The sequence below is a fragment of the Lissotriton vulgaris genome, chromosome 4_1, assembly GCF_964263255.1.
Source record: "Lissotriton vulgaris chromosome 4_1, aLisVul1.2, whole genome shotgun sequence".
NCBI classification, from domain to species: Eukaryota; Metazoa; Chordata; class Amphibia; order Caudata; family Salamandridae; genus Lissotriton; species Lissotriton vulgaris.
In genome coordinates, this window is record NC_141691.1 from 1,608,174,949 (window position 1) to 1,608,192,248 (window position 17,300).

The following is a 17,300-nucleotide window of genomic DNA, read 5'->3' on the forward strand; positions in this document are numbered from 1 at the left end:
GTTCTAATGAAAGCTCCCTCCAAACTTCGGGCGACACTCTGCATTGCGGTAATGTGCGTGGTCGGTCTCCCCTTATGGTCTATCCAAACACCCACATTTTTGTATGCAGAGACTGATTCCAGTGCCTTACCCTCAATAAACCAAGTGCTCTTTCTTGTTTCCAAGGATGAAGCTATCATCACTTTCGTTTTGGCGATGTTAATCTCCAGTATGTTGATGTTACAATACTGCACGAGGGAGTTGAATAATCTTTCATGGCCCACCTGTGTCTGAACGAGTAAGATGGTATCATCAGCATACTGCAAGGTTTGGATCTTTGTTAGTTCGATTCGTGGGGTAAAGCTCGACATCCGGCTAGCCATTTAGGGAGGTCTGATAGATACAGATTGAAAAGTAGGGGTGCAAGGATACATCCTTGTTTTAGGCCTCTGTTGGTGAAGATTTTGTTGGTTGATGTCCATCTCGAGGTGACTCTTATTTTCACCCAGGTATCTGTATGTAGCGCAATGAGAGCTTTCAATAAGGGCTGAGGGATGCCCCATTTTGCAAATTTTTCCCACAATTTGGGGCGAATCACACTGTCGAAAGCCTTTCGAAAGTCAATAAAGCCCAGGTATAATGATTTGTCTTTCGAGGCCAGTGTGGATTCGATCATATGAGATAGACAGATTAAATTGTCTTCAATGTGACAATCCTTTTGGAAGCCAGTTTGTGCAGAGGGAATTAAATTACAATTTTCGACCCAGGTTGTCAGTTCTGATAAAAGGACACTCGCATACGCCTTTCCGTCTACGTCGAGGAGGGCTATCATCCGGTAGTTGTCTGGGCTGGAGCGAGAGCCTTTTTTATGGATGGGGACAAGCAACGATCCTTGCCAGGAGGCCGGGTGGGCCCGCCCAGTATGGCTGTTTCGAAAAGAGGAGCCAACTGGTTGGCCCATTTCTGAGTGGAGGCTTTGTATACTTGGGTGGGAATGCTGTTTGGGCCTGGGGCAACCCCTGAGCGCATTTTCTTTATTATGAGTGCAACTTGATTTGGGGTTATCTTGGTAGTTGGCGTCTTATTGTCGAGGGAGCTGAAGTGGGGGAAGGATGGAGAGGCTGTTACAGGTTATGTCACTCGGTTCTGTGTAAAGTGCTTTGATATAAACCTCCCAGTCGGTTGGAAAGATGTTTGTTGTGCTTGGTAGTTTAGTGACTTTAGCAGCCTTGTTTATCCAACTCCAGAACTTTCTTTGATCTTTTGTTTTTATGATCTCGTGGGCAGCCACCCAATGATGTTCTTCTTCCAGTCTCTTTAGAATGAACCTGGCCTTCCTGTATTCTTTACGGGCAACTGTTATTTCGCCCCGGAGAGATTTGTGTGCACTTTCCTTGTTGACGTTGTTATGCTGTAGCCTATTTAGTTCATGTTTGATGCTAATTATAAAGCGTTTTTGCTTGTAGATGGAAGATGAAACCGGAAGGCCTTTACCTTGAGTTTTTGTCAACTTTAAGGCTAGTTGGTCTCTTAACTCCGCCACAAAGATTTCCCATGATGGAACTGTCAGATGACAATTGGAGTCTGGTACCCATTTACTCAATAGATCATCCACCTTTGCTTCCATTGTTTCCCGATCGTCCTCAGACCATCTTAGTTTTTTGGTGATCTCTAGATTAGATTATTTTCCAATCAAGGCAATTTTCGGGCGGTGGGAATGCATAATGTCAATTTTACACGTGAGAGTTGCGTGATCGCTTTCGAATGAGGGGGTTACCAAAAACTGCTGTACTAACTGGAAGTGAGTTACAGAGATCCATATATAATCCAGGGTGGCCATTCGGAAGTAAGATGAGTGAGTATATGCCACCGGATGATCTGAATCAATTCTTCTATTTAAAATGCGATGGCCTAGTTGGTTTGGATGCGTTGACAGTTTTATCCCTTTTTCTTCCTTCCTTTGGAACTGAGATTTTATCTCTGGAATAGACTACATTTCATCGGTTAAGGATATTTGAGAAGAGAGAGTGGGTGCTACCTCCATTAGATTGCTGTTGAAGTCACCCATTATCAGCCATATGTCGTTTGGGTGATGAGCCTCAAAGTTGATTATATCAGGGAGCATTTTGCTCAGTGTCACCTCTCTTCTTACTTTGGACAGATGCAAGTAGACGCTGCTGAGGATGATTTTTCGCCGTCTCCATTTTTCTTTTTCGTGGCACTGAATCTCAATGCTGATAAAAATGTAATCACCCTGGCCCATAGAGAGCAGTGGTACCTCTGCGACTAATGTGTTCTTTACGGCGATCAGCACACCTCCGGAGGCATAGCCACCTATGGCTGAAGGGATAGGATGGGATTCAATAACAGTAAAATCTTCCCAAACAGTGTTATCCAGGGCCCAGGTTTCTTGAAGAGCAATTATATCCTGAGTCTTCAGGAGGCTTTTGGTTAGCTGTCTGTTTTTCTCTTTTGTTAGACCTCGAATATTCCAGGAGCAGATATTAAGGTATTGCATTTTGTCATAGGTCGTTCTTTCATCGTTCCTTATTTGCTGTGTTTTACCCTAAGGCCTGAGAGAGCCAAGACCAATCTTGTGATTTATGTGGCATGAGGACACATTTACGTGGGCCACCCACTTTAGACGCTATTATTTGGAGCGGATTCTCAATCCAGGGCCCTGATTTTATTCTGGGTCTTGGGGCACTTGAATGCAAAGAAGGCTGTTGGATCTGCTTGCCCTGATTTAACAATAGTTTGTTATTGTCAGACATTGGTGAATTCCGTATGTTATCTTTTAGGAAGTCTGGGTATTTAATGCTGGTAGGAAAGCTGACCTGGACACCCCAGTTACTCAGTTGAGCTTTGTTGTTCATTAACATTGTGGCCTGATCTTTGTTGGAGAAGGTTACCACCGTTGATTCATTTTTCTGGCCCTGTTCTAGCTCCAAGAAGGCCACAGTTTCAATATCCGTTGATTTTATATTTTCTAATCCAAGGAGATGCAAGCATAATTGTAAGCTGTTTCCTCTATTTAAAATGTCCCGTTTTCCTTGGGGTACATATTCTGGGTAGAGCAATATTTTTATGTATTCTTGGGAGAGATTATACGGCTCTCGAGAATTCGGGTTTGGGTTGTTCAAGTTTTGTTGTTTAGGGAGAAACACTAATTTCTCTGTGTATTGGTTCTCAGTGATTGAGAGCTCTAAATCGTCTAGACTGTTTAATTTAGGGGTTGGAGGGCCGGTGTCCTTGAGGTGGACACGTTCTCTCGTTTTTTTTGGAGTGAACTGGGTCGAGGGAATTGTCTGTTGGCTTTTTTTTCCCTTCTCATCTCTCATTTTACCTTGAATTGATGGCGCTTCTGCAGTTTTTTCTGTGTTTGTTACTTCATCCTCTATTTTAGACAAGGAGAGTTCATTGTGATAGGTTACTGTTTTAAGCTTTAGGTTCTGGTCAATAAGTTTTTGTGCTCGCTCAGTGTGCGTAGTGCTTTTGTTAGATGGATTAGTAAAGTTTTCCCTGGCCTTGGTAAAAGTAGTGTGCAGTTTTTTGTTTTTATTATTCTCTGCGATTTCTCTTTTGTCCATAGGATTTGTCGAATTCTTAGCTTCGTCTAACGGATGATTATAGACGTTGGTAGCTTTGGTTGGAATTACGACGAGAGTTCCTGTAAACTCTTCTTTGTGATGAACAGATGTTTCCGTTAACGGTGGTAGGCTGGTTTTTAGTTTGCTCTTGTCTGTTCCTAACCACTGTAGTAATGCGTTACCCTTTTTTTTCGCTTCATTTAATTTCTTTAGTTTTTTCTTGTTCTTCCTGGATATAGGATTACCTTCCTTCGTGGTTTGAAGGGTCGTGTTTAAGGGCCTGGTGCGACTCTGGGAGTTGGCTAAGACAGATTCGATGTTAGTTAGAGTTATTTTATCTGGGGTTTCGATGTTGGCAAATTTGAAGCGGATAGATGGTTGGAGTGATAATCACTTTCCTGGGTGCCTAGTGCCTGCTCTTGAGCGGCAGCGAGGAGGTGATTTAGTTGGCTGCTTGGGTTAGAGCCATGAGGTGAATGTTTTGTTCTTTTGTCATTTATATTGCTGCTCAATTGCTCGACATTGGTTGAATGGGCGTTTGTTCCGGGGGACTTATTCTGAGCTTCAGGGTGCAAGGAAATAGTAGTTTTCTGCGGTGTGGCCTGAGCCGCGTTCTTCAAGTCTTCAATCAAGGTAGACATTATTTCCGGGAGTGATTCTAATTTTTTCAGGAGTGGGTTACAATTGCAGCCATTGTGGGTCTGTGTTGGGGTTAGTTTCATTTGAGTTCAAGATTCGGTTTGAACTTAGCATTTGGTTTTGTTCCACATTGTTTTGGGCTCTCCGTATCAGAGAGTTGAATTTCTCGAGCTTTGAGTCTATTTCCACTATTGAGTCAGCTCCTAAATGTAATATATTAATCTGCGCATCTAGTTTGTCAGCATGCATATGAGCAGCATTAGCCACTGAGTTCAGGGCTTGATTAGTGACTGAGAGAAGGGTCTCAACTTTGAGCATGCCTGGAATATCAAACAGATCCACTTGGCTAGGTTCTAGTGGAGAGAACTTTTTTTCCAGATGAGTAGTGATGGGACTTGTTGGTGTCTAATTTGCTTGACACAAGTTTATTCATTTGGGGGGTTTTGTTTAGATCTTGGTAAGAGTTGCAAGTTTTTATTTCCGCCTTGCAGCTATTGGCATTGTTATGTCACTCGGTTCTGTGTAAAGTGCTTTGATATAAACCTCCCAGTCGGTTGGAAAGATGTTTGTTGTGCTTGGTAGTTTAGTGACTTTAGCAGCCTTGTTTATCCAACTCCAGAACTTTCTTTGATCTTTTGTTTTTATGATCTCGTGGGCAGCCACCCAATGATGTTCTTCTTCCAGTCTCTTTAGAATGAACCTGGCCTTCCTGTATTCTTTACGGGCAACTGTTATTTCGCCCCGGAGAGATTTGTGTGCACTTTCCTTGTTGACGTTGTTATGCTGTAGCCTATTTAGTTCATGTTTGATGCTAATTATAAAGCGTTTTTGCTTGTAGATGGAAGATGAAACCGGAAGGCCTTTACCTTGAGTTTTTGTCAACTTTAAGGCTAGTTGGTCTCTTAACTCCGCCACAAAGATTTCCCATGATGGAACTGTCAGATGACAATTGGAGTCTGGTACCCATTTACTCAATAGATCATCCACCTTTGCTTCCATTGTTTCCCGATCGTCCTCAGACCATCTTAGTTTTTTGGTGATCTCTAGATTAGATTATTTTCCAATCAAGGCAATTTTCGGGCGGTGGGAATGCATAATGTCAATTTTACACGTGAGAGTTGCGTGATCGCTTTCGAATGAGGGGGTTACCAAAAACTGCTGTACTAACTGGAAGTGAGTTACAGAGATCCATATATAATCCAGGGTGGCCATTCGGAAGTAAGATGAGTGAGTATATGCCACCGGATGATCTGAATCAATTCTTCTATTTAAAATGCGATGGCCTAGTTGGTTTGGATGCGTTGACAGTTTTATCCCTTTTTCTTCCTTCCTTTGGAACTGAGATTTTATCTCTGGAATAGACCACATTTCATCGGTTAAGGATATTTGAGAAGAGAGAGTGGGTGCTACCTCCATTAGATTGCTGTTGAAGTCACCCATTATCAGCCATATGTCGTTTGGGTGATGAGCCTCAAAGTTGATTATATCAGGGAGCATTTTGCTCAGTGTCACCTCTCTTCTTACTTTGGACAGATGCAAGTAGACGCTGCTGAGGATGATTTTTCGCCGTCTCCATTTTTCTTTTTCGTGGCACTGAATCTCAATGCTGATAAAAATGTAATCACCCTGGCCCATAGAGAGCAGTGGTACCTTTGCGACTAATGTGTTCTTTACGACGATCAGCACACCTCCGGAGGCATAGCCACCTATGGCTGAAGGGATAGGATGGGATTCAATAACAGTAAAATCTTCCCAAACAGTGTTATCCAGGGCCCAGGTTTCTTGAAGAGCAATTATATCCTGAGTCTTCAGGAGGCTTTTGGTTAGCTGTCTGTTTTTCTCTTTTGTTAGACCTCGAATATTCCAGGAGCAGATATTAAGGTATTGCATTTTGTCATAGGTCGTTCTTTCATCGTTCCTTATTTGCTGTGTTTTACCCTAAGGCCTGAGAGAGCCAAGACCAATCTTGTGATTTATGTGGCATGAGGACACATTTACGTGGGCAACCCACTTTAGACGCTATTATTTGGAGCGGATTCTCAATCCAGGGCCCTGATTTTATTCTGGGTCTTGGGGCACTTGAATGCAAAGAAGGCTGTTGGATCTGCTTGCCCTGATTTAACAATAGTTTGTTATTGTCAGACATTGGTGAATTCCGTATGTTATCTTTTAGGAAGTCTGGGTATTTAATGCTGGTAGGAAAGCTGACCTGGACACCCCAGTTACTCAGTTGAGCTTTGTTGTTCATTAAGATTGTGGCCTGATCTTTGTTGGAGAAGGTTACCACCGTTGATTCATTTTTCTGGCCCTGTTCTAGCTCCAAGAAGGCCACAGTTTCAATATCCGTTGATTTTATATTTTCTAATCCAAGGAGATGCAAGCATAATTGTAAGCTGTTTCCTCTATTTAAAATGTCCCGTTTTCCTTGGGGTACATATTCTGGGTAGAGCAATATTTTTATGTATTCTTGGGAGAGATTATACGGCTCTCGAGAATTCGGGTTTGGGTTGTTCAAGTTTTGTTGTTTAGGGAGAAACACTAATTTCTCTGTGTATTGGTTCTCAGTGATTGAGAGCTCTAAATCGTCTAGACTGTTTAATTTAGGGGTTGGAGGGCCGGTGTCCTTGAGGTGGACACGTTCTCTCGTTTTTTTTGGAGTGAACTGGGTCGAGGGAATTGTCTGTTGGCTTTTTTTTCCCTTCTCATCTCTCATTTTACCTTGAATTGATGGCGCTTCTGCAGTTTTTTCTGTGTTTGTTACTTCATCCTCTATTTTAGACAAGGAGAGTTCATTGTGATAGGTTACTGTTTTAAGCTTTAGGTTCTGGTCAATAAGTTTTTGTGCTCGCTCAGTGTGCGTAGTGCTTTTGTTAGATGGATTAGTAAAGTTTTCCCTGGCCTTGGTAAAAGTAGTGTGCAGTTTTTTGTTTTTATTATTCTCTGCGATTTCTCTTTTGTCCATAGGATTTGTCGAATTCTTAGCTTCGTCTAACGGATGATTATAGACGTTGGTAGCTTTGGTTGGAATTACGACGAGAGTTCCTGTAAACTCTTCTTTGTGATGAACAGATGTTTCCGTTAACGGTGGTAGGCTGGTTTTTAGTTTGCTCTTGTCTGTTCCTAACCACTGTAGTAATGCGTTACCCTTTTTTTTCGCTTCATTTAATTTCTTTAGTTTTTTCTTGTTCTTCCTGGATATAGGATTACCTTCCTTCGTGGTTTGAAGGGTCGTGTTTAAGGGCCTGGTGCGACTCTGGGAGTTGGCTAAGACAGATTCGATGTTAGTTAGAGTTATTTTATCTGGGGTTTCGATGTTGGCAAATTTGAAGCGGATAGATGGTTGGAGTGATAATCACTTTCCTGGGTGCCTAGTGCCTGCTCTTGAGCGGCAGCGAGGAGGTGATTTAGTTGGCTGCTTGGGTTAGAGCCATGAGGTGAATGTTTTGTTCTTTTGTCATTTATATTGCTGCTCAATTGCTCGACATTGGTTGAATGGGCGTTTGTTCCGGGGGACTTATTCTGAGCTTCAGGGTGCAAGGAAATAGTAGTTTTCTGCGGTGTGGCCTAAGCCGCGTTCTTCAAGTCTTCAATCAAGGTAGACATTATTTCCGGGAGTGATTCTAATTTTTTCAGGAGTGGGTTACAATTGCAGCCATTGTGGGTCTGTGTTGGGGTTAGTTTCATTTGAGTTCAAGATTCGGTTTGAACTTAGCATTTGGTTTTGTTCCACATTGTTTTGGGCTCTCCGTATCAGAGAGTTGAATTTCTCGAGCTTTGAGTCTATTTCCACTATTGAGTCAGCTCCTAAATGTAATATATTAATCTGCGCATCTAGTTTGTCAGCATGCATATGAGCAGCATTAGCCACTGAGTTCAGGGCTTGATTAGTGACTGAGAGAAGGGTCTCAACTTTGAGCATGCCTGGAATATCAAACAGATCCACTTGGCTAGGTTCTAGTGGAGAGAACTTTTTTTCCAGATGAGTAGTGATGGGACTTGTTGGTGTCTAATTTGCTTGACACAAGTTTATTCATTTGGGGGGTTTTGTTTAGATCTTGGTAAGAGTTGCAAGTTTTTATTTCCGCCTTGCAGCTATTGGCATTTGTTAAAGAGACGTTGGGAGCACTACCCTTAATCTTGTACTGGCTTAGGTCATTGGCCCCAGTAGAGGGGGAGTGCTGTCCAACAGCTGGGTACGGGGTAGATGTTAACGAGGGAAAGTCAAAACTCAGTTTTTGGATATGGTCTTCCAATGGTCCATTGGGTTGAATAGGTTTTTCGTCATTGGGCGCAAGCTTTGGAGGGCCAAAAGCTGTAGAGCTTGTGTAGGAGAGTGCGTCGACGAGATCCATATTATGGATTCTGGTGATTTTCGAGGTGGTTCTTGCACTCGAGTTTTAGTTTTTCTTTTTTTGGGGGTCGTGATTTTTGGCTCAGGTTTTGATTCGTGATCGGCTCTGAGAGAGGTCAGTGTAATTGGTGATGGTGGCAGAGCAGAGGCAGACTTTGTTTTTTGCAGATCGTCTGACCTTTGGTGTGATAGTTGCTGGTTTGGTAAAAGGGAGGGAAAATGTAAACTGGAAGGAGATGCAGTAGTGACTGAGACCTTATCACGAATAATTATTTCGGGGAATAGAGGTGCCATGTGAGGAGAAGTAGAGACTGTTGCAGTTTGGTTATGGGGGCTTGTAATATTATATAGCAACTGGTGGGGACCACTTTTATTCAGCTGATCCATCCGAGTAAAGTGACTCCTGATGTCACTGGGATGATTGTTTTTCCATTTACGTGGCTGTGCTGGAAAGTTCATTTGCATATTTTTCCCCTCAAAGTGGGGTCCATCTGCCTCGACTGCACCAAGGGATTGCGGAGGATACAGAGGTGGCTGACACCCTCGGCCTCCCACTTCGGAATAGAGCAGTTTGGTCTTCAGCTGTTTAGCACTCTTGTGGGGGCGGTGAGTGCTTTGTGATTGTGTGCAACTCCTTGTTCGCATGGTTGGTCGAGAAGGGCTTCTCCTTCACTTCACTAATCCTTCACTTTTCTTGTTTTTCGATATCCTGTATGTTCCTGTGCGTTTCCTACGTTGTCTTGATCTTGATTGTACTATGCTTTGTCTCTTGATCGCTTGTCAGTTAGTGACGGAGGAGAGTCTAGGGGCTCACCAGGGGCTCACAGTGGTTGTGGTAGCGAGCGGAGCTCACGGGGAGGACCGCGGGCAAGCCGGACCTAGTCTGACCGCCTCCCAGTCAACCCTCCGGGCTCTTACTCTGCGGCAGCCTCTAACGGCGGCCGCGCTCGCGGGTTGCGGGTTGCCTCGCCCGCAGCTCCCTTTCCCTTTCCCTCACGTCGGTTGTTCCTCACCTCAACTGGTCGCCGCCGCTGGTCACAACAAGCGGTGCAGAAGGGGGGGAATGCAGGGCCGCACGAGCGTGGATGCAGCTTTAGGAGTGGACTGGAGGAAACAGGATTGCCTGCGACATGCCTCTAGAATTGTATTATCGTAGAAACGCTTCAGTGTTTCTGCAAATGTGAAACATTTAGCAAAATTGCCATTTTGTGTTTTTTTACTACTTTTAGGTGTCATATGAATTATCCCATTTTCATACAATACTAACATTTAGAAAATCTTTCTTCTGGCCATGTTGTAGAGGTCAGTCCATCCAGACACCATGGCAGGCGTCAACCCGCTTATGTTTAGAGAGATCTCGGCCATGAGTGGGCTTCTTCTAATATAAGTGCCACAAACAGTGCCATATCGATCCCAATAAAAATTGCAAAAACAAATCCTTCATATTGACTGGGGGTGGATCACAGGATTGCATTTCATATTGCACTCTACTCTTGATAGAAAATACAGACACAACATTATCCGCAGCTCAAACCTCATCCTCTTAAGTTAGATATACATTGTTATAAACTAGAGAAAGGAATGACATTGAAAGTGGTAATCTTTAGATACCTTTGTAACTCAACTTGGGTCTTTGAAGCTGCATTTCAAACCGGGAAATAAATACGAATTGTGAATGGATTGTATTAATCACCAATTTATTAAGAGCTTCTTTATTTACACACACCCTTCCATACTGTTTCATCGAGCAGAAAATAATAAAACATCACTGCAACATAAATATTTCAATTGTAACTAAAAACCCTGAATACATCTTTCATTGCACAGAAAGAAAGAAAGAAAGAAATGCTTAACGAAATAAGATACTATTCAACATTACTCATGTGAAGGTTAAAATGTGCTTCCGCTCCACAATTAAAAAACTGTTACCACTTTTTGCTGAAAATAGCACACCAATAATAACATCCCTTTAAATGTTGTTATTTTGTTATTAACACTTAGATCATTGAATAAGTTCATCAGAATCTTATCTCCAAAAATATTCCTATTCCATTTCTTAGCAAACACAAAAACAAACATATGACTTTCATACTGTAAACAAAGTGCAGAAGAAATAGTGTTAATTTCTTCTTTGAGATTACTTTGAATACATATGTCTAGTGACACATGCAAGTAAAATTTAAATAATTTTGGTTCATTAAACTTTGACTTTTCTTATAAATACAAGACTTGGCATACAGGATAAAATATTGCTCTTTACATTTGTTACTCACCCGTCCATATCGGTTAGCATAGGATCCTGTAAGCAAGGAATGGAAAACGATGATGGTTTCATCCAAATCCCAAATGAATACTCTCTGCAGGAAAGGAGAGCCCAGAATCAATATGTGTCTCTCTGCATGTGGATAGGTGATCCTTCTATTAATCAATTGATGAGCAAAAAGGATAAAGATGTCTTTCTAGTGAAACAATGATTTCTGCATCATTCCCACAACAATTTTCACACTGAACCATATCAGAGTCATACAATCAGCCGCTTCCCTTCAGCAAATTGCAAGCAAACAAAATTGAAGTTTGACACAATGAGGGCTAAAGTTGTCTTTTTAGACACCTCCAATCCCCCAAAAATATATGGCAATGAACAATGCAGCTTTTGCTCGAGATATCAGAGATCCCAGTTTGTTAAACTGATTAACTACGGACATGTATTTTGGATGTAATTATTCCTTATAACGACTTTGGTAAAGCCTACAGTACCTCAAGGTCAGAGTCTGGAGGTGGTGACGGGTTGTTGTTCCTTCTTCCTCTGCCACGTGATTTTCCATCTGATGTGCGACGCAATCGATCTGAATCTGAATCTTTAATGGGCGTTGATGGACTGTGAATTGTACTATACTCAGCTTTGAGAAAAATAGATACACTGTTTCACGTTTTTAAGAAAAACAACTTGAGTTAGCATTTTAACTTTACAGTTGTTCTGTAGTTTTCTTTGCAAATGTATAACCTCACTGCATATGCATTTGGTGCAGAATAAAATGAAAATAATACAAACAGCAACATACAATCTATCAAATCAGAATTGCTAGTGTGCAAAACCAAAATCCCCAGACATGTTGAGCTGTATTGACCAAGGTAGGAGTTTACTTGTCTAACCTAGGCCAGGATTAATGTACGTCTGTGTGCGTGCATAGTCTACAAATCTTTCACTATTCAGCAATACATATTTTCATTGACAATTGTTCTAAATTTCAACGTATGTGAGGTACTGCAGGTAACTCACATATATTGTGTATTTGCACCTATTTTTCAAATCTGCTTGGGCTTACTGTAGACAATACGTACAAAAAACATGCAAAGATTTAGAACATTCTCTTACCATTATTGTATTTATTTTCTGATGTGTAAGTTCTGTTCTGGTCAGAGTACCACTTATACACTTAACATGTGGAAATGTAGACATGCATATGCCACATTTTTCTCTAGCTAGAAATGTACCAATAAGGCTTACAGGGATTAATTTGAACCAGTGGTTGCAGGTGAGGCCTACTGTCACTTACTTTTTTAAACCTGCATTTATTTTTTTTTCAACAGCCTTTGATCCAGAACAAGAGGGAGAAAAACTCAAAGGGGGAGAAGATAGCGAAGGGGAAACTGTGATAAAAGGAGAAGGCAGGGATGAAAAAGTACCTGCAAAAGTGAGTTAAAGGGGCAAAGAGTGCCTGGTGGTGGATTAAAGAGCCAGGAGGCGGAATTAAGACTGTACAGTCTTGGTATTCTACAATCCAGGTATTTACCAGCCCTGACTGCGGGCTTGTGAAGAAAACTTTGGGCCCACACTTATTCTTTTACAAATTAAGCACTGCAGGGCTACACTATGTGCATAGGGAAGAGTGGGAAAGTGGATACACACTAAATCACTACAAGGGGACTGTTTATCCAAGGTAGAATTGTCAGACATTACTGCACATACTATACAATATAAAACATTTAAAACATTCATAACCATGATATAATGTTCTATAATTAAAGTGTCCATTTCCCAGGACAGGCTATAATATTCCAATATGAAGAATGCAACTCCTACCTATATGGGGGGTGCCTATTGCCAGCATTAAAATGCCTGGTTACTATAGATGGCAGAATAACAATAATGGAATTATTATATTATGCTATTCATTTAGCTCATGAAATGGGTATGAATGCTTAGGTCCTTCTTTCATTCATCTAAACCTTTCTGTTTTTCCAAATCTACAACTAATGAGCAACATGTTCTGTGTCAGAAATAGATAACACTTTTACAAAATCCGCCACATCTGTGTTTTTTATTGGCTTTGCAGAAAAAAGAAATAATACATAGGTGTAAACAATATTCCTTCTAACAATGATTAATTTGGCGACAAAAATACACTGCTGGCAATAACCTATTTCATATAAAGAAACATGCAACAGGAAAGAGCAATGACAGTACATTTATGTTACCATCTTTTTGGTACAAAATGTCTGTGTTACAGTGACAATAGTGCCTGCTGAATGTCATTGAAACTATGTAAAATAATGCACACCCTCCCCTAAGTAAGTAAATTGGGCCTCAGTGGATAGGGTCCCTAGGGCCTAATTAGGTTCAAGGAGAGAGCCTGCATGCCCACTTCTTTTATTAATTACATGGCCCCATACGATGGGGACCCTGGAGCCAAATGAGTCTTTGGGAGAGGGCTCTGTGCCCCTCCCCTTTATACTTAGGGCCTCCGGTGTTATGGTATTTATTTTTTGACCTTTCTGTCTGTATTTATCCATACTTACTTTTTGTCAATTTTATCTGTATTTATACATATTTAATATAGGTTTTATGAATAAATAAAACTGAAACTGGAATATTTCCACATTTATTTAACCAATAAAAAAACGGCAGCCATGTTTGAATGACTGCCAGGTTTCAGTGATATGAACACCCGTAGAAGATAAACCAATGCACTTATATGAAAATATACACATTTCAGAATCAGCCTTGTGCATATCTACTGCTGTTTAAGCCTCTTCACTAAAATACCTTTCTTTTTGTATGCCCTTACCTACCAATCCTCACCGTTTTTGGCCTTGCTGTCATGGCAAAGTGTGATTAGAATCACTGAAAAAGCACCCAATTTCCGTTTTTATCCACATTTAAAAAATAAATACAGACAAGAAAATAAATATTTTCCTGTCTGTATTTATCTGTAAAAATCTTTACAAACGGGAAACAGGGTGTTATTTATAATGCAACGCTGCTCTGGGAGATAGTGTCCCTGGGGCCTCATAAGGCTTGGGAAGGGGTCCACCTGACTCTCCTCCACTTTTAAAAAAATGGGTCGCCCCGGGGAATGGGTTCTACAGGGCGAAAAGAGACTTGTGAAAGGGGTCCTGTAGCCTCCCTCTCCTTTTTAAATAATGAACAACTCTTGGGGATTGGGTTGCTGGGGCCTATGAAGGCTCGGGATAGAGAGTTGCATTCCCTTCTTCCCTGTTTAATTGTATTTGGCTCTGGGGAATAGGGTCCCCAGAGCCTTTTAAGGTTTTGAGAGGGAGGCCACATGGCCCGCTACTCTTTTTATTGGAACTATCCCTGGAGATGTTGTCCCAGTGGCCAATTTGGGGTCAGGGAGGGGGCTCTACACTCCTCTCCCCTTAATATATATGTTTTGCCCCAGGGGATGGGGTGCCCGGGGTTCGAAGGCCAACCCTACGCTCCGCATGGTGCATGGTGTAGGGTTTGCAGTTTGCTAGGGGTTTGGCCACAGGGCCCGCAGGCAGGCTAAGCCCTGTGGTGAACACACCACCGCACACAGCCAAAGGCTAGATAAAGAATGGGGCTGGCTGCTTGTGAGGAGTTGGACGCAAGGCCTCACTGTGAGCCAGGCCATGCGACCTACCCAACACAACACTGTGAGCAAAGAAACGGCTTGCGCAGCATGGAGTTGCTGCCTGCAGGGGGGTTGACTGCCTCCAGGTGGATTGTCCACTAGGCCTGGCCACAGGCCAGGTGCTGCAGCCAACCCCCTGCTGTGCACGGTTTATGGCTGTGCACTGTGGCTACTGGTTTTACGTATCGTAATAAAATATTACTTTTAGTTAAAAATAACCTGGCAAATCACTGAAAAGGCTAAAGTAATATTATAGTTAGGTTGGATTAATAGATCTGGTTTTGCTTTTAAACCCTTAGAAATTCACTGAAAAAACATAGGTTACAGTGATGATATTGTTAGGTGAATATGTCATTGATAACATTAATGTTTTGTACCAATAAAACACATACATTCACAATTTCAGAGAGCAGAGCTAACTATAACTTGCACCCCCGCAATCCACTGCTTATGACCTCACATATTACATTACTCACTACATGTTATGTGACATCACTGATGACACCTCAAATGACATAATTGATGACATCACTGATGTAGCACATGGTATGTCAATACATCTGGTAGTTGATGGTAGTACAACAAGGGGGTTCAGTATCTGGCTGGAAGAGGTGGAGGATGATGGGAGATCTGGGGTTGTTCCCCTCAAAAGCAAACAAAAAAAACAAGAAACCTCACCAATGCAATGAATTTCCATCCTCACTATTTCATCAGCCTGTCATGAGACATGTTTATCAATATCATCAGGACACAAGGCATTTGCAGTGGTGCATTTAACACTACTAAAGAGCATTACCTGGCATTATAAGTGTTTCCTCAATTAAGAAAGAGCCAAACCATTGCAAAGGTCTATCATTACCTGGCTTTTGCATTTCAACCACTGTGGGGGTTTAGCCACAGGATGGATGGATTGGAGAGGACAATATATACATATAATATATTAATAACTGTGATAACCTTTATTTTTTGAAGCATTGCCATGTGTTTGGAGCAAGGGCTTGTTGATACGTTGGAGCGTGGGCTGAATTAGAGGTCAAAGGGAGGCTGATCATTTAGTAACTATTACACAGTGTAGCATGATCTCTGTTGCTGGCTGATAGGTAACCCAGACAATAAGGAGTGCCATTAGGGGAAAAAGGTAAATAGTACACTACATCCATGAAAATAAAAGTGCATTAATCTTTCATTTAATCTAACATAATAATAGAAATATCCATGTGCCTAGTGCAATCCAGGATGAATGATAGCAGTATATTTGTAGAAGATGTAATAGCCCCAGGGTTATAAATTGGCAGAGGAAAGGGATATCAGTTTTGAAAGCAGCAGCGGCCCGTGGTGGGAGTGCTGCCGGGCCCTGACGTGAAGAGGGGGAGGGGCAGGGTGGTGGGTAGTAAACTACGGATTATGGCCGATTAGAGGTAAATACATATATAGATAAATACAACAAATTTGGCATTTGGTGATACAGCGCACACAACATTTGTTTTATTTATTTATATGTGTACTTACCTTTAATCGGCCGTAATCCATGGTTTACTACACCCCACCCTGCCCCTCCACCTCTCCACGTCAGCGCCCGGCAGCTCTCCCACCACAGGCCGCTACTGTTTTAAAGCATCTTGGAATTTCCACCCATCAATTATTCATTACTGGTGAATCCACTAAAAGAGTCAAATTTATACTAATATGAAACAGAATTTCTTTAGAGTCCGCTATTTTGAATTTCCTTTTTTTCAAGCATAAGTATATTGGTCATACTGGAGTTTCCAATTTCTAGTCTCTCTACACGCAAAATTGAGATGCTCAAGATTTCCATTTCTATTTTCTCAATTTACATTTTAGGTCAAATAATGTAGTATTACATTCAAGGAGTTCGAACAATTTCTAACAACAATAACCATACAACACCTGAAAACTCCTCAAGAAACATACATGATTAGACTCTTATACCATCCCAGCCCTCGGAGGATGCATCTACCATCCACACACACACAACTATGTGAAAGCCGAGGTGCCCAAATGGTCTATCACAGTAAATGATGCCATTACTTCACACTGCCTGTGCACAAACTAAACACCGTGTTGTTTCTTTAGTCAGAATTCTATTTATCATGGACGCTGCTTTATGCACAGATATCGAGTGAGAGGAGTTACTGCCGAATGCATGTAATCCACTACTTAACTTTGGCATCTCCTAGGTATTTAGTCAGGCTATCAAAGATGTAACAAAAATAAAAACATAGAGAAACTGAAACGCATAAGTGAAGATTTATCGAATAAGACACCAAACAAAACCTATGGTTTAAGACAGAGCCTTCCTGTTGGTAATGTATTCATAACAAAAAGCGTCATAACAGAGCTTGCAAACAAGGAAATAATTTCATCTAATGTGTCCCTTTATTAGGGCACGTTTTGCATCCAAGTAAACAAATACAAGTAATGCATTTCCGTTCATTTGTTGGTACCTCTGCCCATGAGTTCCACTTAAAAACTACATCTTAAATTATTTTTTATGAACTTTAAACCCCCAAGAGATAAGATGTATTCAAGCATCTATTTCAGAGAGAAGGCACTGGATGTGCAAACTGGATCTAGGATGCAGAGCCCGAGGCACGCGAGTGTGAACACTGTAAAAGCACATCAGACAACCTTCTGGGTAAAAGATTATTCAGGCCAACTGATGCATTTCGCGGTAGGTGGTGTTTAAAATGGTGATGGAAGGAGGGGGGGGGGGGGAGCATGCCTGGTCTTTGCCATAAGGGACTGTCCAGCGAGTAAAGCAGCTGCACAAGCAGGTCTGTAGTTACTAAGTGCGCCAGAGCACAGATGGAGCATATTACTATT

The 17,300-nt window shown here is 41.6% G+C and overlaps 1 protein-coding gene across 9 annotated transcripts in view; it reads right to left on the reverse strand.

Annotated features, from left to right (window-relative positions):
- The window catches only part of EYA1 (EYA transcriptional coactivator and phosphatase 1), a 349,305-nt gene that overhangs the window by 143,336 nt on the left and 188,669 nt on the right, over positions 1–17,300 (reverse strand). For all 9 annotated transcript variants that reach the window (XM_086965867.1, XM_086965869.1, XM_086965875.1 and 6 more), the window contains 2 exons: positions 11,317–11,459; positions 10,833–10,916 (listed from right to left, as the gene is read on the reverse strand). In XM_086965867.1, the coding sequence (XP_086821993.1) occupies positions 10,833–10,916; positions 11,317–11,459 (227 nt within the window). The remainder of the gene's footprint in view (positions 1–10,832; positions 10,917–11,316; positions 11,460–17,300) is intronic.